Genomic DNA, 25,420 nt, shown 5'->3' with positions numbered 1-25,420 from the left:
TAGGCCCCCCGCACACCACGGCGCGGCGCTGCTGGCCGGCGTGGGCGCGGTGCCGTCGTACGCGCCGCCCGGCCGCGCGTTCTTCACGCCGCCGCTGCCGCCCGAGTACCGCAACCCCTTCGCTGATAAGCCGACACTCAGAGGTAAGGTTCTCGTCAGTCATTAGGCCCCCCGCACACCACGGCGCGGCGCTGCTGGCCGGCGTGGGCGCGGTGCCGTCGTACGCGCCGCCCGGCCGCGCGTTCTTCACGCCGCCGCTGCCGCCCGAGTACCGCAACCCCTTCGCTGATAAGCCGACACTCAGAGGTAAGGTTCTCGTCAGTCATTAGGCCCCCCGCACACCACGGCGCGGCGCTGCTGGCCGGCGTGGGCGCGGTGCCGTCGTACGCGCCGCCCGGCCGCGCGTTCTTCACGCCGCCGCTGCCGCCCGAGTACCGCAACCCCTTCGCTGATAAGCCGACACTCAGAGGTAAGGTTCTCGTCAGTCATTAGGCCCCCCGCACACCACGGCGCGGCGCTGCTGGCCGGCGTGGGCGCGGTGCCGTCGTACGCGCCGCCCGGCCGCGCGTTCTTCACGCCGCCGCTGCCGCCCGAGTACCGCAACCCCTTCGCTGATAAGCCGACACTCAGAGGTAAGGTTCTCGTCAGTCATTAGGCCCCCCGCACACCACGGCGCGGCGCTGCTGGCCGGCGTGGGCGCGGTGCCGTCGTACGCGCCGCCCGGCCGCGCGTTCTTCACGCCGCCGCTGCCGCCCGAGTACCGCAACCCCTTCGCTGATAAGCCGACACTCAGAGGTAAGGTTCTCGTCAGTCATTAGGCCCCCCGCACACCACGGCGCGGCGCTGCTGGCCGGCGTGGGCGCGGTGCCGTCGTACGCGCCGCCCGGCCGCGCGTTCTTCACGCCGCCGCTGCCACCCGAGTACCGCAACCCCTTCGCTGATAAGCCGACACTCAGAGGTAGGGCTTTTCTTCTTATTTCTCTACTCAGCCGCTTTTTTACTGATGTGTGATCATCCCACTGGATTGTTTATAAGGCGAAATACCTTACCATACCACCAGAGGCTGAGGCAGAGGCAAAGTATAGGACTGTATATGCAGTACAGTATCCATATAGAGTATACAGAGTATACTGTACAGATATACAGTATACATGGTATACTATGGTTTATAAAATGTGTGTTAATATTTACAGGCACTAACACAGATGGGAACAGCTACCTCAACCGGCGGCCCATCCCCCCTCCTTCCCTCGGACCTGGACACGAGAGGATCCCCATCAGACCTCCTGGACAGGTAATCATTTATAATCATAATAAAATTCACACATAGGTATCCAAACAATGCAAGGCAAAAAAAAGAAATTTAAGTACGCAAATATTATTTGTGTCCCAAGGAGTCATAGTGATATTTGTTCTTCGAGGGTGTTATTTTGAATTCAAGCGAAGCGAGGAATTCAATATACGCATTCCGAGTCACGTTTATTTTCTCCCCGAGTTACGAACACTATTTTTCATCACTACCCATAAGTTCGTTATATAGTTCAACACATACTTTCTCATAAGAAAAAAAAAACAAAACACAGGTACCTACTAAATAAAGAATAATATCCTCTTTGTAACTCTTTGTGGTATTTGTACGGAATTTGCATGTAGTGTTTACTTTTAAATGATTTAACATAGTTGAGCATGATAGAAAAACCAATGTATTTATTATAGTTATTAAGTTTATGTTAAATCGCTAGTAAACCTTTAAATAAAAAAATAAAAAAAAATAAAAATAAAAATAAAGAACGAACGCGGACCGATCAGATGAGAAAGTTTATACTCCCATGAGAACAAAGTGACTTTTGTTCCCGCTATCCCTTAAAAATCTTCCTCATGAAATGTTCCTAATGATAATTATCATTCATGTTTCATTATAATGAAACACTAGGCTATAGCACCTCAAGCCAATCTCAAAGTAAATCAGACCAGTAGTTAATGAAGTCCATTGAAATGAAATGAAATTATTTACTATGTAAGTAGTAGATATAATATTTTGTGATGAAGACATATAGAAAAATAGTAATATATATAAACAGACAGATAGTAGGTAAATTAGACAGTATAGAAATAACTGTTAATTAGCCCCAGGTGCAGGTGAAGTTAATCACACTAAAAGATGAAACTGAATGCAGTGTAGCCATTAAAAAACCTATAAAACCGTGCGTTCGGTTTTATTTCCTTAATTTAGCCACACGAGTCACAACTCACGCCATAAAGTGCTAAAAGTCTGGGAACCGAATTTAAAATTTCCGCAGAATAAAACTAACACTACAAACATGTCCAATTGCCTCCGAAATCCACTCAAACAGCGAATTTCCCAATTTCCAGGAAACCTCCTCTCCGCAAGTGCCTGCGCCCCCGCCCGCGCCGCCCCTGCCGCCCGTGGGACTCGAGCCGCAGAAGAAAAAGGCACTCAACACCCCTAGCTATAAGGTATAGTTTTCTTTAACAGATAACTACTCTAAAAACTAGGGCGACCAACCTCTAAAAATTGCTTTTGAGACCTGAAATATCTAGTTTTTTCGATGACAATTTTTTTTTCAAAAAAAAAGAGGTTTCTCTTTTCTTCTGACATCTGCATAGCTCCTGACGGATTTGCTCCGCTAAATTTTTGTTATAATTTTGTAATGTTTGATATGAAATACGTTTTGGAAGAGCCTTTTTATAAATTAGTAACTGTGGTCTTTCATTAAAGTATCCTGTACAAAGTCGTCCTTGCGCTCTGTCCAAACTCCATACCTGAAGATTGTACTGCAGATTTTAGATGGAAACGCGACAATTTGGAATAGATTAAGCAGTTTAATAGATTCATCAGACAATATTTCAAAAGCCTTTTGCTGGCTTCCCAGGAACTAAATATGGTAACTAGATAGCGACGGACCATCTCTTTTTATCATTACTAAAACAATTTTTTTGTACTTACTATTTTGATTTTAAATTAAATTAAGTTTACATGTCCTTCTGTTATTTTATTGATAACAAAAAGATGCAAATATGATAATAATAAAACTTAAAACCAGCATATCTAAAGTAATTACTATACAAATCATGTCCGCGTGGAATGGTGCCAATAATACTGGCTGCATTTCCGCACTGGACAGCCAGGCTGATCCGTTGCGCAAAAAGAGCCAGCCCTTCTTTCACCAGATGAGGCTGTTAATCGCGGTGAAATGTCTCGAAAAAAAATTATCAAGATTCCAAGCGAATATCATAAAATATCTAACACTATCCTGAAAATACAATACACCTTGGTCGCCCCAGTCGTAACAATTGCCAACTTGTCTCCAAAAATTCTCGAACTACAAACAAAAAAGCCCCTTAAATTTTCTTTTCGAAGATACAATATGCTGAATTGCATCTAAAATTGCCAGCCAACAATGTCAGGGAAGACATTTCCACATTATCCGACTGTCTATCGGGGCACGTAAAATCTATAAAATGTGTATTTGATATCGTTGGGAGCTTGGAAAAGGATTGCTGGATGCACATTTAATAAAGGCTAAAATCTAAATGGTTTCCGCGTTTTCGAAAGATCTCGTGAGGAGAAGTTGATTTTACGGGATAAAAAGAAGTCTGTCTGTCTCCGGGATGCAAGTTATATCTGCACATCACACTAATATTATAAAGGAGAAAGTTTGTATGTGTGTGTGTGTGTGTATGTTTGTTACTCCTTCACGCAAAAACTACTGGACGGATTGGGCTGAAATTTTGAATGGAGATAGATTATACCCTGGATTAGCACATAGGCTACTTTTTATCCCGGAAAATCAAAGAGTTCCCATGGGAATTTTAAAAAACCTACATCCACGCGAACGAAGTCGCGGGCAACAGCTAGTTTATTATAAACTACAGAACAGCTTAATGTCTACGTCTCCTTCCTTCGACTGCACTAATAGTGACCGTAAAGGGTTTGAAGAGTTCCGTATTTCGTCCCTAAAAAAATCCTTTAAAAATGTTGACCATTCACCATTGCTAACCAAAAGGTATTTTATTTGACCAGGGGTGACTGAAGGTCCGGCAGTTACCTTGGTCAGTCTGGCCATTGAACGAGGCAACGCAGCCAGCGTTCTGGGCACCCTGCCTCGTTACAGTGATTTGGATGATATTTTTGTTTTGTAATAATTATTTTTAAGTATTTAATGGCATTTGTGTGTGTTATTGTGATTATAATAAACGAAAAATTTTTATTTGCTAACGTAATATTTTCTCTAATTTCCAGCCTGACGAATTAGACGACAAGCACGGCACAGATCAAGCCAACTTCACGGACTTCGTGCCCAACTCCCTCAACATACCTACAATCTCAAGGATACTCTCCGGCTCCAACGGAAGGAAAGAGGACATACCGGATGTCCTCCTCAGAACAGTCACCGCAAAGCCACAGCACAATCAAGAGAAAACCTCAAAAAGTGATATTTACGTTACTAAAGACGCTGGTGTTACTCTCAGTGATTCAAATGCAAATAGGGACACTTCAACTGAAGGTGCTTTAGCAGTTCTGGACCCTGAAATGAACAATTTAGATAGGCCCCTTATTATAGATCAAAATGGAGAAACGAACACAAGAAGGAACTTACAATACGCGACGAATAAACAACCAGATAGAAATGATAGCAGAAGAGATGAATACATGCCGGCAACAACGGTAGGCTTCGAGCTGAGCGATCCAGAAATGTCAACCGAAAGATATCATAATCTGGCAAACGTTAATTCTGATAAGAAAATCCTTATAATCAAAGACGATAACAAAAGTAGCGGACCGGTTCAAAGACCAGGAGTGACCTGGCCGTTTGCTTGGAATGTCCACATTTATTCAGCTACCGGCATGTTTACTCTTCTAGCTGTTTTCTCCATCTTCAAGATCATTCGCTACAATAAGTTCACTCATCTCTTCACACAGTACTACTTCATTATTCTCCATCTAATCCTAGTGTTCGTCTGCCTCATGAGAATTTTCTACATGTGCTACGATCCGTACAATATCAATAATTCACTGCCAGTATTCATCAGCGAGATTCTTCTCCACGTTCCGGAGATATTCCTCAGCATAGCTTTCGCTTGCACGATCCTGTTTCTCCTCACGAATAGCATTAATTTTAAGACCACCTGTTGTGCGTTTCTATTTCGTTCTAGAACGATCATAATAGGTGGTAGCTTGCACCTCTTGTCCTGTGTAATGTTGCATATCCTCGAAAATAGTAATACAATTATTAGGACTTCTCAGGGAGTCGAAAAAAGGGTACTAGGTCTAACTTGTCAAATTATATTTATATTGGCGTGCCTGACCCTCGGGCTTTGCTACCTCTACGTGTACAAAATGCTCAAATCGGTGTTACAGAAGAAGAGTCACACATACATTCACGGGTTCCAAAACTTGTATCAAGCTATCCATATAAATCTAGCCACGGCGTTGCTATTCGTTCTAATGGCCACACTACAAATTTACGGAATCTTTGGTATCAATCAGGTCAATATGACCAAATTCGACTGGCTGCAATGGGGCTATCAGTTCTCGCTACGATTAATCGAGATCAGCGTGGTAGCTCTTATTTCGTGGGTGATTAGTCTGAAAGTTGGTATCGTGGCTTCTTTACAACACGAAAAAGCTGACGGGCAAAAAATATCTGGATTAGGCCTGTTCCCTTGCGCGGCTGGATCTAGTAATGAACAATTCGAATCGGACTATCCAGCTATTTGTAATACAAACACCAATCTCCACACGTACACCCTAAGAACGGGGAAGCCTATTTACGAAACCGCTGGGCATCATCCCAATATACCGGAGCAATGTTGCGTCGGGCCAGTCGATCATCAGAGATTCCAGTTAAACACGTTGGCTGGCAACTGTGACACCAATTCGGGAACTGAAAACTATTCTGGGCACAGCTCGATCGCAAATGCTGGCCACAGCAGTTCCACGGAATCCAGTAACGCCACTTCGAGCCAAGGTGTGACCAACCATTTGATCAAACATCATCCCAACCACGCGTACAATGGTATCGAATCTGCTTCGGATGACCACTATTCAAACTGCGATCCCGCCATGCAATCCTTGCAAGGTGACGATCCGCTAGACCATGAATACAACGTCATCCAATACGGCAGCAATAGCGACTTCATTCGGGACATCAAAAACCAGAACTACAACGCTGGTTCCAATCGAAGTTCGCACAACTTCAAACACATGTCGTACGACAGAGTGTCGTCAAGAACGAACAGCAACCCTCGGAAAAAGCACCGAGCGAAGAACAAGAACGTCCAAAACTGCATGACAATGGGTTATGATCCCTCGATGAGTCACCACTACCATCAGCCCCATATACCAGACGAGTACGGCAACTACAACGCCGAGAACTCGTCCTACCACGCGACTGGTATACAGACTCTGAATCCCAACAGAAGTTACGAGGGTCCCTGTCAGCAAGTAAGGACCTCGCAGCGACGTAACTCCCCTTCCACGTCGATGGTGAATTCGAGTGGAAGTCAGAAACGTGGTAAGGGAAACGGGTTCCCCGATAGACCAAAGTCGACAGACTTGTACGGTTTTACCGAGGACCCTAACGAGAGGAACTATCCATGCGCTTTGTCGACTCCCCAGCCAGCGCCAAGGAACTGTAGTTACGAGGCGTCCTATTCCCAGCCTCAGGATGAAATCAACCCCGAAACGGGGGGTAGTATGCTAGTTGCGCAGGACGGTTTCGTGAGGTTTAGACCCTTGGAAGACGGGCCCTCGCAAACCTGATTCACCATTAATCTGTCGTCCGCGGCAGAAGATCTAAGCTTTTAACCAACGGCAGAATGCCGTCGTGTGACCATGCTTTATCAGGGCCCGCGCAAACTAATCGAATTTGGACGTACGTTTCGTCATGTTTGAATAAAGAACCATGTTTCCCGTACCGACAGATCGGTGCGGGTAAATAGGAAAAGAAAGAAAAAAGAAAAGTGTTTATTTGGTGCCACAGAAAGTACAGATAAAATATTAATATAAAATAAATATTCGCTCGATATAAGATGCGTGGTGTGTGGTACCAAAATGGACTCCCCAGTCCCCACTCTACCAAAAATAGCCCCATCTTATGAGCTTATGAGCTCTCCATAAAGAGACAGGTAATACGTATAACATAACATAAGGCTATTTTACCCCTACCCGACCTGTTGGTACTGGAAACCATAGTATAACCGTTATAAACTTGTATCCAGCCAGTAACGGTTATTAAGGTGCATGACACGGGTCTGCCCGAGAAATTCAAATTTAATCTGGTTTTTCGCAATTTGTAAACTAATACAGCAAAGTAGGCTTATGGCATTCTAATTGCGCCAATGGCAGCATCATCTCCACATGTTTGTATAAAAATCTTTACTTGAAACTGTCCAGTTTAAGAAATTAGTCAGAGTATCGACTAATTTGTGAGTAACTCACGTCAAACTCATTATTTTAACTAATTTCTTAAACTGAACACTTTCAAGTAAAGATCATATAAACCTGTGGAGATGATACTGCCATTGGCGCTATTATAATGTCATAAGCCTACTTTGTCGTTTTAGTAAACAAATTGCGAAAAACCAAATTAAATTTGATTTTCACGTGTCGTGCCCCATAAATAAATCATAAACATGTCAGGAAATACCTAAGTATTAATAGTACGTCCAAATTCGATGTGAATGCAAGCCATCAGTGTTGCACGTCTCATGTTGTATATTGTAAATGTATAGCTAGATATAAACGGTACTGTACCGTAACGGCCTCTTGTAAATAGCGTTCTTTCTTTTTGTAACATATAAGTTTTATAATATCTCTATGGAGAGATGACGCCATTTTTTTTATTAACATGAATCATGTGTACGTATAGTGTATACCTACCCTTATTTAATGAATGTTGATATTGGTACTATTAATAAATAATAGTATTAATATTTCTGATGTATACAAAACTTAATTAAACTTAATCGACAGGACTATAGTGCCATCCTTTTCTCCTGAAAAGGAAAGCTTCGTTTTAGTCCTATTTAATTATGATATTAGGTAAGTATGTGTATAAGTTTTGTATATAACAGAACCTGTACAATTATCATCAAATGTAACTTCTATCTCTATAAAAATGACCATTAAGTGTTGCCATTTTATCAATTAACTTGTGTCTAAACAATTCTGTTTCGAATAAAATTTTACTTTCCACGAATTTAAATAGTTGCAAATTATACAGTGCGTAAATATTGTATAATTCAAAAAATGGAATTGTTTCAGACACATACATGAATGTGAGTTATAATCAGAGTCATTTATAATTGAATGACGAATTAAATATAAATGTGATATTGATATAATTTTGGTTTTAATAATTCTGTCCATAATTATTGTAAGAAATATAATATCAAAATGTGTAAAAATCTATGAACCTGCCAATAAAATTAGTTTTCAATTTTATCCTCAATGATTGGATTATTTATATTGGTGAGTTTATAGAATATTAATACGTAGTCTTATGCCCGGTTAGCTCACTGTTTTACAGTTTCCATTGAATTTTATATCAATAGATTTAGGTATGTTGTGTTTTCAGTCACATTTACAATATGTTATTATTTAAAAAAAGCGTTTTGAAGTTCAAAGCAAGTACTTATAAATGTTTTCGTCACTGATTGCAACAAAATACTGAACCATATAGTGTTATCTTCATTATTTATTACTACCGAATGGTTTCGATAGATTTTCAATCCCTAGTCACGTTTAGAAAAATCCTGCCTTTGCAAAAATTTAAATCGATTTTATAAATCAATTTTTGTGGAATCGATTGTTTAGCTGACATTACATCAGACATTCACAGATTTTATCATATTAAGTAACAGTCACAGATGTTAACTATACAACGTATAAATAAATATATGGACATATTATACATTTAGTAAAAAATGTCGCATATAAGTGTTGGCACTACAAATAGATAGGTAATAAATAATTGTGTAAAAAAATAAAATTAGGAAGGAAAATCATCAAAAATATTTATAACCGGAAGATGCATGTTGATTTTGTGGCGTAACTAAGCAGTGCTCATGTTATTATAAAATTCCTATGTAAATAAATAAATAAAATAATTATATGGTAAGTATATCAATACCATCTTACAATGCCACTTATTATTTCATTTTTAAGGTGAAAGCATATTGAGGGACAAGTCGCACGCATCGAACACAAAATTTATCTTTTTTGGAGGCCTAAAGTGTAACTTTACATACATACTAGTACGGATTTAAAAAAAAAAAGATTATAAGCCATGCTAATCATGACTAATATTCCCCTTTCCCCTCCAACTAAGCGCAAAGCTGTGTTAGGAGTAGGTACGATAATAGTGCAACGGGTGGGGTTTGAACCGCCGACCTTTCGGAATTCAGTCCGCTCCTCAACCGTTGAGCTATCGAGGCTCTAATTTGTACAAAGATACCTACTAACAAAACCAGGTAGGTTCTCGATGAAATAAATTCAAAGAAATATGGATTCTAAACATAATAGTCGCTCAGCGAGCTATGGAGAGGGCTATGTTAGGAGTTTCCCTGAGGATCCGCAGGAGAACCAAGGTCACTGACATAGCCCAAACTATTAGCAAGCTGAAGTGGCAGTGGGCATGCCTGTCGTAGAGGCGATGGCCGTTGAAGCCGGAAAGTCCTTGAGTTGAGACCACGTATAAGCAAGCGTAGTGTGGGACGCCCTCCAGCACGATGGACCGACGATATTAAGATAATTAAGAGTCGAGTGGAAAGTGGCTGATGATGATGATGAAACAATGTTGTTGTATAATCTGTAAACATTCTTTCATCTTTTAACCGACTTCCAAAAAAGAGGTGGTTCTCAATTCGGCCCGTTTATTTCACTACATCATTGTTTGACAATCAGAAAGTGTATTGAATAAAAGATTTGACTAAAAAAATTGTTTTTTTTTTTTTGCAAAATTACAAAATACCGTGTTAGTCTATAAAATAAAGTTTTGTTTTCAATGCGTGCGTCTGCCTGTAATGTGTAATCAACATTAATTGTAAGTTTTGTACATAAAGGGTACAAGAAGTATCCAATTTGAAATTGTGACGTATGTTAGCGGTTTTTTTTTTTAATTTTTGTTGTAAATTATATTATTATTTTTTTAAATAATTTCAAGACTGTAACTACTTTATCATTTAACAAACAACAACTGACATTTACTATATATAAATAAATAAAAAAGGTATTAAAAATGTACGTCGTTTTATTTTTAATCCAACTAAATTCTCTACTATATAGGTACACGGAATTAAATAAGTAAATTTTTGTTTGGAATGACCTGTCTTGATCCCTCTATTCGTATACCTATAAAAGATAGCGTCCACCAGACATGCCGGGTCGGATCGGATCGCATTTCAACACAAAAATTCGCATGCATTTTTATGACGCGACGGCGTCCACTAGTTCAAATTCAAAATATTTTTATTCAATTAGACTTTTACAAGTTCTTTTGAATCGTCAAAAGCATCTACCACTGGTTCGGAATGCCTTTCCTACCGAGAAGAACCAGCAAGAAGCTCTGCGGTTGCTCTTGTGTTGCTCTAGTGCGGCGGACATACATACAAAATGCTCGCCGCATCCGCACCGCGATGCAGCCGGACCCGTTTAGTGGACGCCTTTTAAACGTCTAGTCTAGAGGTCGTTGCCTTAACATAACTTATTTTTAGGGTTCTGTACCTCAAAAAGAAAAACGGAACCCTTATAGGATCACTTTATTATCTTTCTGTCAAGAAAACCTACAGGGTACTTCCCGTTGAACTAGAATCATGAAATTTGGCAGGTATAGTGCGTTTCATCGAATAGTACCTATGGCGTTATGTTAGCTCCCCTGTCTGTCCAAGTCATTGGCACCATATTTGCATAAGAAGGCGCAGATTCTGTTTATTTTCATTTGATTTCACATGAATAAAATGAAAATTAACAAAATCTGCGTCTTCTCATGCCAATATGGTGCCAATGACCACCCAACAGACAGGGGAGCCAATATAACGCCATAGGTACTATTCGATGAAACGCACTTAAAGGAAGGTCTTATAGCACAAGGAAAAAATCCGAAAACCGTGAATTTGTGGTTACATCACAGAAAATCTTTCGCCCGCTCGGGTTTCAAACTAGGCACTCGCAATAAAAATGAGCTTTGCTATCCTGCCGAGCAAATAACTATTGTCTCTAATAGATCGAATTTTGCCTCACTGGCCGCTAAAAAACAAATAGTTGTAGCAAAAAAAAAAAAATGAAAGACCATAGTTTGTAATAACCATTTATATACAAAGTCAATAATAGAGCTATTTGCATACGAAATTAGGTACATTAATTTTACAAAGCCCAATTATACCTACATTAAAAATATCCATAAATAGTCAGGGAATAATAACTAATATTAACGTTATTTAAGAATGTTTATAATTTTATGTAAATTACAAAAAATAAATTTTACAGAACATTGTATAGTATAATATTAAAATAACTTAATATACCTACTTACAAAATATATATTTATTATTAAATTTGATTATTAAAAATATTATTCAAGAAAACAATTTATTACTATCATATTTTCACAATGTTTAGATATAGGTAGTAGGTATTCATTGTAGCCAGTACAATCGTTCAAAAATATTTACAAATAGTAAAAGTATAATTACTAACAATTGTAATAATTATTATCAATTAATATATTAACAATTAACATAAACAAACAAGTGAATACTTACCTTCCAAAAATGATTTACCCACAATATTGAAATAACATTAAAAAATTTGTCACCAAGAAAATAAAAACCAAAACGCGCGCTAACGTTTAATACGTTAGCGAGCGTTAGGTTCTCGCTCAGTTCTCGACCAAAACAATGATTTTGGTCGAAAACTGAGTTCACAAAATATTTTCTTGTCAGGGCGAACAGTTCTCGGCCGAAATTACGTTGTCATTTTCATCACTTAGACGTGAATTCTACTGGTTTTTAACTATTATTTCTATTATTAGAACTATTAGTTCACTTAAGTAAACCACTCTAAAAAAATGGCAGCACTTGTATATTTTTAGCGATCCGCGATGGCGAGAGGTTTTCATCGACTATTTCGATTCTGTAAACATCGCGATGGTTCTCGTGGTGATAGAAATCCGTCAAGTGCGTGTTGGATTCGCACACGAAGGATTCCGTGCCATCGTACAAGAAATAACACGTAGGGTTCCGCAGCTCAAAAAGCAAAAACGGAACCGTTATAGGATCACTTTATTGTCTGTCTGTCCGTCTGTCGTGACTGTCGAGAAAACCTATAAGGTACTTTCCGCTGACCTAGGACCATGAAATTTGGCAGGTAGGTAGTAAAGGTAAAAATCCGAAAACCGTGAACTTGTGGTTATATCACGCACAAAAAAAATGTGTTCACAAAAAAAAAATCACTAAAATCACATATAGATGGCGCAGACTGTCAACTCTCAGAGTTCTACATAAAGGTGTTTAGGTATATCTTGTACGGTGGTACGGAACCCTTCGCATGCGAGTCCAACTCGCACTTGACCGGGTTTTTTTAGTATGCCACCCATTTCAAATTTTTTATTACTTCTTATACTACCTACTTATTATAGTGACAATACACATGCTGTGAAAATTTTATCTCTCTACCTATAACAGTTCACGAGATACACCCCGCTGACAGACAGACGGACGGACGGACAGCGGAGGCTTAGTAATAGGGTCCCATTGGCACCCATCGGGTACGGAACCCTTGAAACATCCATCCATCTTTCATCACCTTTGCTGAATCATACATTTGATATTGTCACTTGTCATGTGTATAGAATATTGTCAATCACTAAATAAATCGTCAAAGTTTTCATCAGTATTTCTTATCCCAAAATTAGCTTGCTTTTGGGTTTTCTTGGCAGAGAACTGTTCGCCAAGCATTTTCATCACTTGGGCGTGGGTTCTGCCGGTCTTCAGGGTTCCGTAGTTCTCTTTCACGTAGAGTGCGAAATCGTTGGGGCCTCCCTTGCGAGCGGGTGTGGAGACCACGACGCCATCTTTGTTTTTCCTGTTGACGATGATCTCGAACTGTCCACGGCAGTAGCCGCAACACTTTTTTGTGATGTCTATCGACTTTGAGTGCCGTTTGATGCTGGAATATAAATTGAATCAAAAGTATTTACGATGAAGCATCTAAGAGAACGTTTTTTGGGCAGGATAAGAGCTTTTTAACAACGAGATTCGCATTATTTTGCAAAATCAACGTTTCGTACGTTCAGAATTATAGAGGTTTACCTAAAAAAGTAAATTTTTGGCAAACATCGAAATATCGTTTACATATTAATTCCTACCTACAGCTACAGTGAAAAAATAAAAATCAAGATTCAAGATTCAAGATTTTTTTATTTGCAGAAACATTTTTTACAGTGAGATGTTATTAAGTACATATTGTCCAGTAGAAATGTTTCACCTTACACAATCTTCAAATCCATACTAATATCAAATGCGGAATTGTGTCTGTCTGTTTGTCTGCTGGCTTATTACGGCCCATCCTTTTAATTTAACCGATTTTGACGAAAGACACGGAGATAGCTTGCATCCCGGGGACGCACATAGGCTACTTTTTGTCCCAGAAAATCAAAGAGTTCCAATGGGACTTTCAAAAACTTAAATCTACGCGGTGGAAGTTATGGGCATCATCTAGGTATGTATGTATATCTCAAATTACACAGGCAAAGCCGGGCAGATCAACTAGTTCAAAGATTTTTTAAGATACACACCTGTATCCACACTTGGTACACTTGTAGCTATACTTGTAATGTATCTCCATATCATGGCATCGGGATATCTCGCCCAGCTCGGGAAACTTGCGGAGCGCTCTGGATGCCCTGAAAACATGTAAAAGGATAAATTGAGGAGCGGGTGAACAAAACGGCACCACGTCGGGGTCACCAATTATGTAGCCGATGGTGTTTCACTCAATCAATCAGCCTGGTTCCTGTTCACCTAAAACCTATGTCCACAGAAAGCCTATGTCCACAGAAAGCCTATGTCCACAGCTGAACATAGTCTTTCCCAAGAGCGCACCACCGTACATCATGTTCCGCCTTCCTCATCCACCCACTTCCCTCTATCTTCTTAAGGTCGTTAGTCCAGCGGGTTGGAGGTCGTTCCACACTGCGCTTGCTGATACGCGGTCTCCACTCCAGAACACGTCTGCCCCAGAGGTCATCGGTTCTGAGGCAGACGTGGCCTGCCCACTGCCACTTCAGCTGGCTAATTCATTGAGCTATGTCGGTCACTCTGGTTCTCCTACAGATTGCCTCGTTACATGGCCTAAAACTGTACTGAAATTGAACCCAAACTTCATGATTTCGATAGTCAATACGAACTTTAACTTATTTTTATTTATTTATTGGTTTTTAGCGAGAAACAATTTTATGAGATTAACCAGAGAGCGATACAATGCAATTAGCAATAACGGGCCGATCGCACTGTTTTGCTCCTGACCTGACTGACACAAGTTATCAAAGAGTATCAAAGAAAGCCATTTTCGGGACGTTAAAACTTAATATCCTTAAGAAAGTTAGCACCCAAAATATCAATATGCTGTAACATTCGCACCAGCTAAACTACCAGTGCTGCCATCTGTTATCACCAAACAAAACTATTATTTTAAACTCACCATTTCTTCCATACTGGGCCGTGTCCTGCCCTTAGCTCGCCATCTATAAGCCAAGTGGCAGCGTGACACATCTCATGTATGAGCGTGTCACGCAACCTCTGCGCCGCATCCACCACTTTGACCGACAGCTTTATACTCGACGTCCTGATTTGATCGCCTTTCGCGGTTTTTACTAGACGATTTGTTGTTAAACTGTAATAAAATAAAAAGTCTTATGATATGGAAGGCAGCATTGCAATAAAAGAGTAAAAGTAAAAGTTATTCTGTAGTCATCATCAACCTAAAGATGTCTAACATACGTTTCTTGTAAGAACTTCTACAGGCCACGGTATCAAGCCGCGTGAATCCAGTGGCTACGGTTAGCGGCAGCGGTTGAACCTTAATATTACCTCAGTGAAATACGCATTTTACGGTAAATTCAAAGAGTTTAATGTAATTTCCGCTAAAATTGGTTTTTGCCCGATCGTGGGTGATCTCTTAGCTCGGCAGTCCCTCGATCGAAATGCGGTGTGTGGGTGTGGGATACAACCAGCATATCCCTCGCCTGCACTGCAATGAATTAGATGGGCTCACTTGGTCAGGTGAGAATATACACATGGAAGCGTTCCTTGATGGCATTATCTCATGACAGAGAGAGGGAGGAGATGGGAAAAGGAGGAGAGATAAAAGATATACTTTTATAATACGCATCGTTCATAGACTTTAGGTATAATACAACCGACGACAAGACTAGTCTTGTGGAGTAGATGGCAAAGTCTTTTGTATACCACTGTCATAACTTAGTACTTACCCAGCAGTACTCCTAAGCTTAGTATCCCATATGATACACATATCTGCATCCATCCCACCGTCAAACACCACATTATTGAATTCGACGTACAGACGTCTCGACAGCTGTTCCTTTAGTTTTTTGTAACTATCATGGTACTGCAACGCTTCAGGGTGGCAACGCCAGGATGGGACATTGTCTACAATAAATAAAAATTCAAAGGTGTTGATTGGTCCAATCTGGAATTCATGTTAGTACTTCACAAAAAAAACCGGCCAAGTGCGAGTCAGACTCGCGCACCGAGGGTTCCGTACTCTGGTATTTTTCCCGACATTTTGCAGGATAAATCAAAAACGATTATGCATAAAAATCTGTTTTAAAATGTACAGGTAAAGCCCTTTCATATGATACCCCACTTGGTATAGTTATCTTACTTTGAAAATTGAAACACATTTTAATTTTTTTTTAATGATGTAACCACAAATTCACGGTTTTCGGATTTATTCCTTTATTTGTACTATAAGACCTACCTACCTGCCAAATTTCGTGATTCAACGGGAGGTACCCTATAGGTTTTCTTGACAGACACGACAGACGGACGGACGGGCAGACAGACAAACAGACAGAGAGAGAGACAACAAAGTGATCTTATAAGTGTCCCGTTTTTCGTGGTACGGAACGGTAAAAATATACGTGCGTTGAAAGACCAGTCAGTCAGTCCCAATTTTTCTTTTATATGTATATCTACATAATTAGATTGTATAACATACCAGCCAATGATCCAATGAAACTAAGCCTTTTAACAACATCATCAGACTTCTGTGCAACCGTAACACTTTGAATTTTCTTCGTTAAGCTATCTACGTCATTCTGCATGGCCCTCACTAGTTCCGTGACAGTCATGTCTTTGCGTTTTTTTACCGTTGTTTTCACATCCCTATTCACTTTTACCGATTTTTGTTTAGGCAATTCTGGGGTACTCGTAGTCTTTAGGCCCTTATTGAGTTTTACCGGTTTTTGTTTAGGCAATTCTGGGGTACTCGTTTTTACATCCTTGAGTTTTATCGGTTTTTGTTTAGGCGGCTCTGGTGTGTTGGGAACTGTTTCAGTGTACAATTTCTTTTTGGATTTCCTTTCAATGTCGCTGAAATCACCTGCCACAAAACAAGATACAACACAACATAATAGTTAAAAAATAAACTCAATCACTCATTGTAAAAATCTCATCACTGCAGATGATCAAATTTTTTTTTTTATTTAAATTAAAAGTACAAATCTAACCTTTTTTATTTTTCAAATCGGACCCAGTCAAGTACAACTCCTTGTTTTTTTCCAAAACGCTTCTAATATTCTCCTTATCACTGTCATCGTCTTCGAATTGTAACTTTTTGGTTACTCCGTTAAAGTTGTCATGTTTCCGTTGAATAGTTTTGAATAACGAAGGAATTGATTTCCATTTCTCTCCATACAGATCACTTAACAGTTTGTGATGCGATTTTTGTATAGTTTTTATGGAGCATTGTTCAAACGATTCGTTGGCTACATCATTTGGTGTGGTGGGTATGGGTTTGTTTCTTGGAGTTGCACATAGTATGTTCTGGCCGGGTGACCAACCTCCTATACTGGGTCTGTTGTTGTTATTATTGACAGGTGATGTCATATCTTTTATGGAGGACATAGATACCTAAAAGGAAATAATTTAAAATTAAAGCTAGTAATTTAGTAAAACTGTTGCATAGTCAAAACATTGGACACATCTTTTTTCATGTCAAATCATCACAACTATTTTTAAGTAATAAAAATCATTGTAATGATCATCAATTCTTTTCTGCATGGCTGGTACAAAGATACTATAAAATTCCAGATTCATAGCTCACACAACATTTTAAAAAGTGATGACAAATTCTTACACTTGTGTATGTGACACATACACTTACCAATATGTATTGGTTACAGAGTTTTTTTATTTTTTTTCATCAAAACCATTCTACTAGGTACTTAAATCTTTAGTGTATTACTATGTCTATACTGGCATTTAAAAAAAAATTCAGTATAAGCCAGATTTCAGGATTTTCCAACTGTAGGTATTACTAATGTATTGAAAGAATTATGTTTTTTGATTTAACTTACATTACCAGATTTACTTGGTTCTTTATTTGTCACAATATTATCTCCATTTGTTGTGTTTAGCGAGTCATCGATGACAATGGTTGAATATATTCTTGGTTTGGAAGGAACCTGTAAAATTAAAAACCCAAATATTACTTAAGTAGGTACATTATGGGGCAACCTGCATGCCTGAGAGTTATCTTCTCCGTAATGCTCTCAAAGGTGTTTGAAGTCTGCCAATACTGTGTGCATAGCAAGTAGTACAATCTAACATGAGATAAATGATTTGTACAAAAAACTGACTGACCTGTATAAAGTGTTAGTCACAACTTCAGATAGATCTAAGTACTTGTTTAGCAATCACTGTTAGAATAATTTATTTAAAATAGAAGTATGTAGGTAGTTCAATGGAAGTTTGTCTAAATTTTTTTATTATGATTATTTATCAACGTTAATTAATATAAATAGAGTTAAGTAGACTTCGTCTGTGTTGGTGTTAGCTGGTGGTCGTGCTCTGCCTTTTTGGAGTGTTTTTTTGTTAAAACTGACTGGAAAGCGCTCTAAGGGGGTGCCGTGCGTGTGTCGGCGAGCGCCGGCACGGACGGGGTCCGCACTTGTATGGTTTGGCTGACTTGTTACAAATAACTACAAACTTGATATTGGCTAATCTTTGTAAAGCCAGACGAGGGAAAAGAATTAAGTAGGTACTATAAAATATGTAACTTACAGTCTTTTGATATTCTGAGATCAATTTGTCGAAAGATTCGTCAATAATCATTATATCTGAACTACGGTTTAATTTCCTCGTTTCTTGGTCTGGTTTCGCTCTGTTCTTCTTTAGAGATAGCTTCAATAAGCCTGAAATATGAAAGCAGTTTTGCAGTAAATAGAACAGGTTTGTTTTTTATGGAAACATTTTGTTAGTCAGCCTTAATAATTAGTTAGATTTTCCAATACGTACGGTTTTGTGGTTTACTTTGTTTTTGCTTCAAGTCCATCTTTAATTGATTTTGTATAAAAATAAATACGATAATCGTAATAATTAACACTGGTTTTGAAACTTAAAAAATCGCTGTCCGTTACGCGTGTGACTTGGGTCTTGACATTGACACTGGCAGTCACAGATTATTAAAAGATCTGACAGCTGAAACAAGTAAACGAATTACCGACATCTAGTGAGGAGTAGAAAAACGAGTACAGTTGCGACATCTATGTTCGTACAGACTAATAGAACACCTTTAGTGTCATAACATAGATGTCGCTAGTTGAATGTTTGCTATACTACCTTTGCTATTTGCCACTAGATGTCGATACGATTTATCTTATTTTAGTTTTTAGGCTCATCTCAGAACACGGGTTTAGGCCATAGTCTACCACGCTGGTCAAGTACGCATTGGCAGACTTCACAATTCCCTACATACATATATGAGAACATTCCCTATGGAAAACTCTCAGGTATTGGATGGTTCATCGCAATTTTTCTTCACTGCTTAATTAAGGCACACAGAATAGTTACATATAGTAAATATGCGAGCCTGGGATTAAATCCCAGACCCTTCGAATAAGAAAGCAAAATACAACCGCTATCCTATCACAACAATAAATAATTAAATAATAAATAAATAAAAATATTTTTTATTCAAAGTACTTTTGAAACGTCAAATGCATCTACCACTGGTTCGGAATGCCTTTCCTACCAAGAACCAGCAAGAAACTCGGCGGTTGCTCTTTTCAAAGATTTCAATTAATCAATTTTTGTACTTGTACCTCAGAACCGCTACTAAGGCACCTAATCTTTTTACTTAAATAAGGTCAGTTAACAAGTGTAAATTAAAAATTTATAACACCCCCGACAAGTGAAGGCATCTTGACAGCTTGACATAAATTTGTCAATTGTCATAATATTATGAACCTAACGGTTATCTAACCTTCTTTTCTACAATAAAACTAGAAAAGAGCTGATAACTCTTAAACGGCTGAACCAATTTTTTTGGATTATAGCTAAGAACACTCTCGATCGAGCCACCTTTTAAACAAAAAAAAGTAAATTAAAATCGGTTCATTCGTTTAGGCGCTACGATGCCACAGACAGATACACAGATACACAGATACACACGTCAAACTTATAACACCCCTCTTTTTGGGTCGGGGGTTAAAAAAAAGAAGATTAAATACAATAAGTAATTTACCGCTGTAACAATCATGTACTTATGAATCTTGACCTAGTTGTATTCTGTCGATCTGCTTGCGTAAATGAAAACGAAAGGCACTTTTATCTGCGAAGGTCCGCGGTTTTTGATCACAAAACGTATAAAACGGTGTTCTATTAAAATTAGTGACTGTACAACAAATTGTTAGAGAGTCAGCATTTTTTTTTACGTCAAAATAATAGACAGTACTTAGAAACAGTAGTACAATAAAGAAAAAATCTATCGATTTAAACTTTAAATCGATTTATCTTTTTAAGTTTAAATTAATTTCTATTTAAAGTCGTTAGTAGATAGGCACTAACTACGATATAAAGCCTAGGTTTCTAATTTGGTAACAATTAGATCAGTAAAATGCAGGTATCTAATTTAGGTTTTTTACTTAACTAATACCTAGATATATATCGTACCAGAGTTTTTCCTCAAAGTTCGTTATTTTAAGCCAACTTTTTTTCGCAGCTTCATCCGCGTTTACCATAAAAAAAAAACATAGGTAGATTGGTCTCTTGAGTTTTTGGGATGGGTCTAAAAACTCTATTCTTTTTCTATCTACTATTTATGAAACTAGGAAAATTAAGTTCTCCAAACTGTTAGGTGCCAGACTTAAAAATAAAAACCGGTTAAGTGCGAGTCGGACCCACGCACCGTGGGTTCCGTACTCGGGTTTTTTTTCGACATTTTACATGATAAATCAAAAACTATTATGCCTAAAATTTAAAAAAAAAACTGTTTTAGAATGTGCAGGTAAAGCCTTTTCATATTATGATACCCCACTTGGCATATAGTTATCTTACTTTGAAAACACATTATAATTTTTTTTAAAAGATGTACCTAACCATAAATTCACGGTTTTCGGATTTATTCCTTTACTTGTGCTATAAGACCTACCTACATGCCAAATTTCATTATTTTAGGTCAACGGGAAGTACCCTATAGGTTTTCTTCACAGACTCGATGGACGGACGGACGGACGGACAGACAGACAGACAGATAGACAGTCAGACAACAAAGTGATCCTATAAGGGTTCTATTTTTCCTTTTGAGGTACGGAACCCTAAAAACCGGTTAAGTGCGAGTCAGATTCGCACACGAAGGGTTCCGTACCATAGTACCCATAGCCTAGTGTGTAAAACGTCGGCACGTCGGCCTCCTGTTTGCGGGGTCTTGGGTTCGACCTGGGCACGCACCTCTAACTTGGCGTTAATGTGCGTTTAAAGCAGTTATTAATTTTTTAGATATTTTATTAACATCGGGTGATCAGCTCGAGATCGCATTTCCATAAGTAATTCTAAACCCCCCATGGACAACTCCCTTTTGCTGAACTTTGCAATTTTCAAGGGTGTAAGATCCTTGTCACATGAAATTTCCGTTCACCCTTGCCCTTCGCATAACGCATGCGCCCCTGAACACTAGAGATCACGTAAAATGGCGACCATAAGCCTAGCAAAATTATATTGAACTGATTTTATTTCTATCAATGAAACAAGTATTATGAAACAATACGCGACAGTTCGATACTTTTAACGTAATTATGAAAAAAATTCCAGTGACCTTTTATTGAAAAGTAGTGGCCAGTGTAATACGAACTGTACGATTGTTTGGAAGGGATATAAAGTGGGTTAACTTGTGAGGGGTCTAGGTAAATTGGTCTCAGCTGTTTTCGAAAATCGAATGTCTAACTCGGAAATTCGTCTGAATTCAGTTTGACGCTAACTCGCGATTAGTACGGACGAAGTAATATATATAATCAGCTATGTAATGGTGAGTGAGTGAAAATAGTGATTGCCGTAGTTTATGGATTTTTTATGGATTTTTTTTCATAAGGAATGCCTCAAAATGTGCTTCGATTAGTGGATGTCGTGTGTAGAATTAGTGCACTCTAGGTTTTATCGGATTTTGAAAATGGAAATTTCATAACCACGTGGTTATATCATTTTCCAACATGGTGAAATTGGAAATTGTCTTCGGGTTTACGGAGACACGGGACACCGGTGTTTTGGATTTTTGAAAACCATTGACAGCGCAATATTTACGGCTTTTCCGTTTTTCAAAATGAAGAAAAGAATTACTTGTTTTCAGGTGTACAACTCATTAGGGATTTAGATTTTTGAAAATCGTAAAAATCGTTGGTACAAGTTTTCCAGCTTTTCTCTTTTCTAAAATGTGACGAATGTCCATTAGTTTTTTTTGCAATTTTGGATTTTTAATTAGGTAGATAGATATAAAAATTATACCTATTTTAAAAACTGATCCTTATCTGCACTTTTTAATTCATGACATGGTTTTCCAAGCATGTGAAATAAAGGATTTGAAGAGTGTGAAATAGGAAAATCTTATGAAAATCTTTTTCATAGAAATGACAGTAATATCTACCTACTAATTTTAAATGTTTTCAATTTAAAAATACTTGATAGGAGATAATTAAATATTAAAATCGTATTAGTAATTAGTACCTAAGTATATATTTTTATGTGTTTACCTATATCGCTTAAAAATCCGTAACAAATGTCGTTATCGATCTAATTACAATTAACATTACATAACTGATAACGCGTACCTAACATTTTGTTCTATTTTTAATTTTATAATATGACTCTACTAGAGTCTAGAAGTACTTATTGGAACTAATTTGTATGAAATTAGCCATAAATATATTATGTTTTGGAATATACTGAATGCTGAACACTAAAACAATGCATGTTATTGATTAAAGGAAAATAAGTAACATTTAATATTTATGACGGTTTATTTCAATCCATACTAATATTATAAATGCGAAAGTGTGTCTGTCTGTCTGTCTGTCTGCTACTTTTTCACGGCCCAACCACCGAAACGATTTTAATGAAATTTAGTACCGACATGGAATACATCCTGGGGAAGGACATAGGCTACTTTTTATCCCGGAAAATCAAAGACTTCCCACGGGATTTAAAAAACCGAAATCCACGCGGGCGAAGCCGCGGGCATCCTCTAGTTACCAATAATTACAATAACAATTCATAATATCTGACAGGATAAATTAATTATTTAGGGTCTGTTTCACAACTTTCAGATTAACTTTATCTTACGAATACGTTGTGAAAGTTTTTGTATCATTGGTAATCCTTCAAAGTGACAAATTTACCTATCCGTTACATAAAGTTTATCTGGAAGTTGTGAAACAGGCCCTAAGATAACTAAATCTAGTGCCCTTCCAAGCGTTCTCTACATAAAAGTTTAACGTAGGCTATCTATCTAGCTATATGTAAGACGTAAGATGTACGTTAGGCAATTTTTTTCCAAATCAAAGAGTTCCCACGGGATTTTTAAAAAACCCTAAAATTCACGCAGACGAATCGCGGACTACAATCTTTGGTAACGTAAGTGGAGCTAAATAAAACTGTTTATTAGAACAACGTACGGAACCCTAAAAATGTTTACCTATTGGGCTAGATAATCAGCTCTAGATGTAGAGCGTATCGAATTAAAAACCAAAACGTCTATTTTTTAAACTCGTTAACAGGGCTCTCTCCGTCAGGCGTTTCATACAATCGTAGTTCCAATTTCATTTGAATATTAAGCAACCAAAGTCCATGAAATTTTGCAGACATATTCTAGAAACTAATATCTGTCTGTCTGTGGTGTTTTAGATTTTTCTAAAAATATGTAGTTTTAAAATTACAGGGGCTCAAAGATTTGTATGAAATTTTTTAAGACCGCGTAACTTTGAAACCGAATATTTTAACAGAAATCTGGAAAACCACAGACATAGATATTAGTTTCTAGAATATGTCTGCAATATTTCATGGACTTTGGTTGCTTAATATTCAAATGAAATTGGAACTACGATTGTATGAAGCGAGTGACGGAGAGAGCCCTCTTAATAAGTAGGCTAAAATGACGCAACTATACCTATTTTGTTTGTAAACAACATTTAAAAATCAATACAACTTTCATAAAAGCCTTCGAAAGTTCGAACTACGATCGATAATACCTTATAGCCTTAGACTTATGAACAAGATAGACGTAGTAATATAGGCATGATAGTTTAGTTGGTGCCAAATATGGCGACCCGGAAATTTATGCACTTGTCCCACCGCCGACGATAGATAGGTACTAGGCTACATTTGTCTCTTTTTTTTTCTTGTAGAAGCGATTTATCTCCTAACGCTAAAGGTAGGTACCGAACGTCCTTTCGGCATCAGTTTTTCTTTCCACTTGTAACTAATATAATTTATACAACCTTTCAAGTCAAGAGTGAATAGGCAACTTCTAGGAAAGCGCGCTCAATCTGAGGCTGCATCATAACTTGCCAACAACTTTGATTGGAGTCGAACGTTATTCTATAAATGAAAAATAAATTAAAGTCGCTACGTAAATTTGCCTCTTAGAATAATTTTGCCGATTAGCCTATTACATATGGAACGCTAAAACTCAACTCAATAAGGCAAGTCAACGTTTACCGTGGTGAAAGTACACATACATAAAATAATTCTTTATATTTTGTGAAAAAATTTCCTGTATAAAAATTCAGTAATGTGAAGCAAGTTTCCTGCGGTAGTAAGTGAAAAGTGAAAACTGTAACAGTAGATACTCTCTTCCCTTATCTAGAAACAAAAATTCCATAAATATATAGAAAAACAATGTACCCCCTCTTTTGTTTAGTCGTAGGGTGAAAATCAATTCAATTAATAGTTTTAGTATCTCAGATTGAGTTGATATTACAGAAGCCGATTACAATACTTTCTGAATGTAATCTAATGCACGAGATACTCTCAGAAACGGCTTCACTTTTACGAACTTTTCTAAAGCGAGGGCTCCGTCTAGTTTTCCATTTAATCAAAGAAACTACTAGAATGAACTTTAATGAATGCGGAACAGACAACAAATTTTATCCGATCCGAATTATATCCGAGTCTTTATCTAAATTTTACCAAGAGGTACCTAGATTAATGAAGTATACATAAAATTGTTTTTATACCAGCTTTTTTCATAATTACTGTCTATCTTTGCTGTACCTATTCTACTCCCTTTACAACCTCTCCCACTGCCAAGGGTCACTGGTAGAGATAAGTGCTTCCCTGTCCACTTTTTCTTTATTTTTATTTTTATTCTTACAACTTTCTGGTACAAATAAAATAAATAAATAAAATTGTTCTTTAATTACCTACAAATGAATTAGTCATAGGGTCATGCTAGGGTCATGCTTAGGGTACCTACCTAAGTACCACTGAAAATGACAGTACGCTGAAAGACAACATACAAAAAATGATTTATTATTTTTTGTGCCAATTCAAACACTTGCTTTGAACAATTCAAGTGTTTTATTTATTTAATAATAGCAGTAGCTTTCTAGTTAAGAGGAAAACCATCTCGAATGACTTAGACGATTTCACCTTCAAACTAGCAATTTTGACATGTCATGACCCTCTATTGACAATTAATCAAGCAGACATTTCAATCTGCGAAATTTACGCGGACTTTTAGTATTTTGACGTAGGAGGGTAAAAGATCCAGTACATGAACGAATAAGGATTACCCTGACTTTCACCTAAAATTAAGATATATGAGAATTGTTCTATATATAATTTTTATTTTTTGTGTATCTGTACACAGTATATCAAAAAATCA

At 38.0% G+C, this 25,420-nt stretch overlaps 2 protein-coding genes across 4 annotated transcripts in view; one reads left to right on the top strand and one right to left on the bottom strand.

Moving 5' to 3' along the window:
- The window catches only part of LOC123877398, a 757,955-nt gene extending 750,612 nt beyond the window's left edge, over positions 1 to 7,343 (top strand). For both annotated transcript variants that reach the window (XM_045924157.1, XM_045924158.1), the window contains 3 exons: positions 1,194 to 1,294; positions 2,374 to 2,478; positions 4,265 to 7,343. In XM_045924157.1, coding sequence (XP_045780113.1) covers positions 1,194 to 1,294; positions 2,374 to 2,478; positions 4,265 to 6,787 — 2,729 coding nt within the window. In that variant the 3' untranslated portion in view covers positions 6,788 to 7,343. The remainder of the gene's footprint in view (positions 1 to 1,193; positions 1,295 to 2,373; positions 2,479 to 4,264) is intronic.
- A 5,204-nt stretch (positions 7,344 to 12,547) lies between these two features.
- On the bottom strand, positions 12,548 to 18,688 carry LOC123877400 (acidic repeat-containing protein). 2 transcript variants are annotated; one of them, XM_045924160.1, is made up of 9 exons: positions 18,565 to 18,688; positions 18,331 to 18,461; positions 17,625 to 17,732; positions 16,776 to 17,178; positions 16,265 to 16,648; positions 15,516 to 15,693; positions 14,726 to 14,917; positions 13,821 to 13,928; positions 12,548 to 13,192 (listed from the first exon to the last, which is right to left on the bottom strand). In XM_045924160.1, the coding sequence occupies exons 1-9, from the start codon at positions 18,599 to 18,601 to the stop codon at positions 12,883 to 12,885; spliced, it is 1,851 nt and encodes a 616-aa protein (XP_045780116.1). In that variant the 5' UTR covers positions 18,602 to 18,688; the 3' UTR covers positions 12,548 to 12,882. The 2 variants fall into 2 exon arrangements, with proteins under 2 accessions (XP_045780116.1, XP_045780117.1); XM_045924161.1 differs by having other exon boundaries at positions 12,549 to 13,192; positions 18,561 to 18,671.
- Between the last annotated feature and the right edge of the window lie 6,732 nt (positions 18,689 to 25,420).

Source organism: Maniola jurtina, chromosome 23, assembly GCF_905333055.1.
Source record: "Maniola jurtina chromosome 23, ilManJurt1.1, whole genome shotgun sequence".
NCBI lineage: Eukaryota > Metazoa > Arthropoda > Insecta > Lepidoptera > Nymphalidae > Maniola > Maniola jurtina.
Note: the sequence above shows the minus strand (reverse complement) of the source record. Positions and strands in the feature narration are given on the sequence as shown.

Excerpts from the sequence above, each read along its gene's own strand:
- LOC123877400 (XM_045924160.1), bottom strand. The coding sequence starts at position 18,601 with ATGGACTTGAAGCAAAAACAAAGTAAACCACAAAACC. Across the intron at positions 17,733-18,330 it reads TCTCAGAATATCAAAAGACT|GTTCCTTCCAAACCAAGAAT; the intron begins GTAAGTTACATA and ends TTAATTTTACAG. Across the intron at positions 15,694-16,264 it reads TTTCATTGGATCATTGGCTG|ACAATGTCCCATCCTGGCGT; the intron begins GTATGTTATACA and ends TATTTATTGTAG.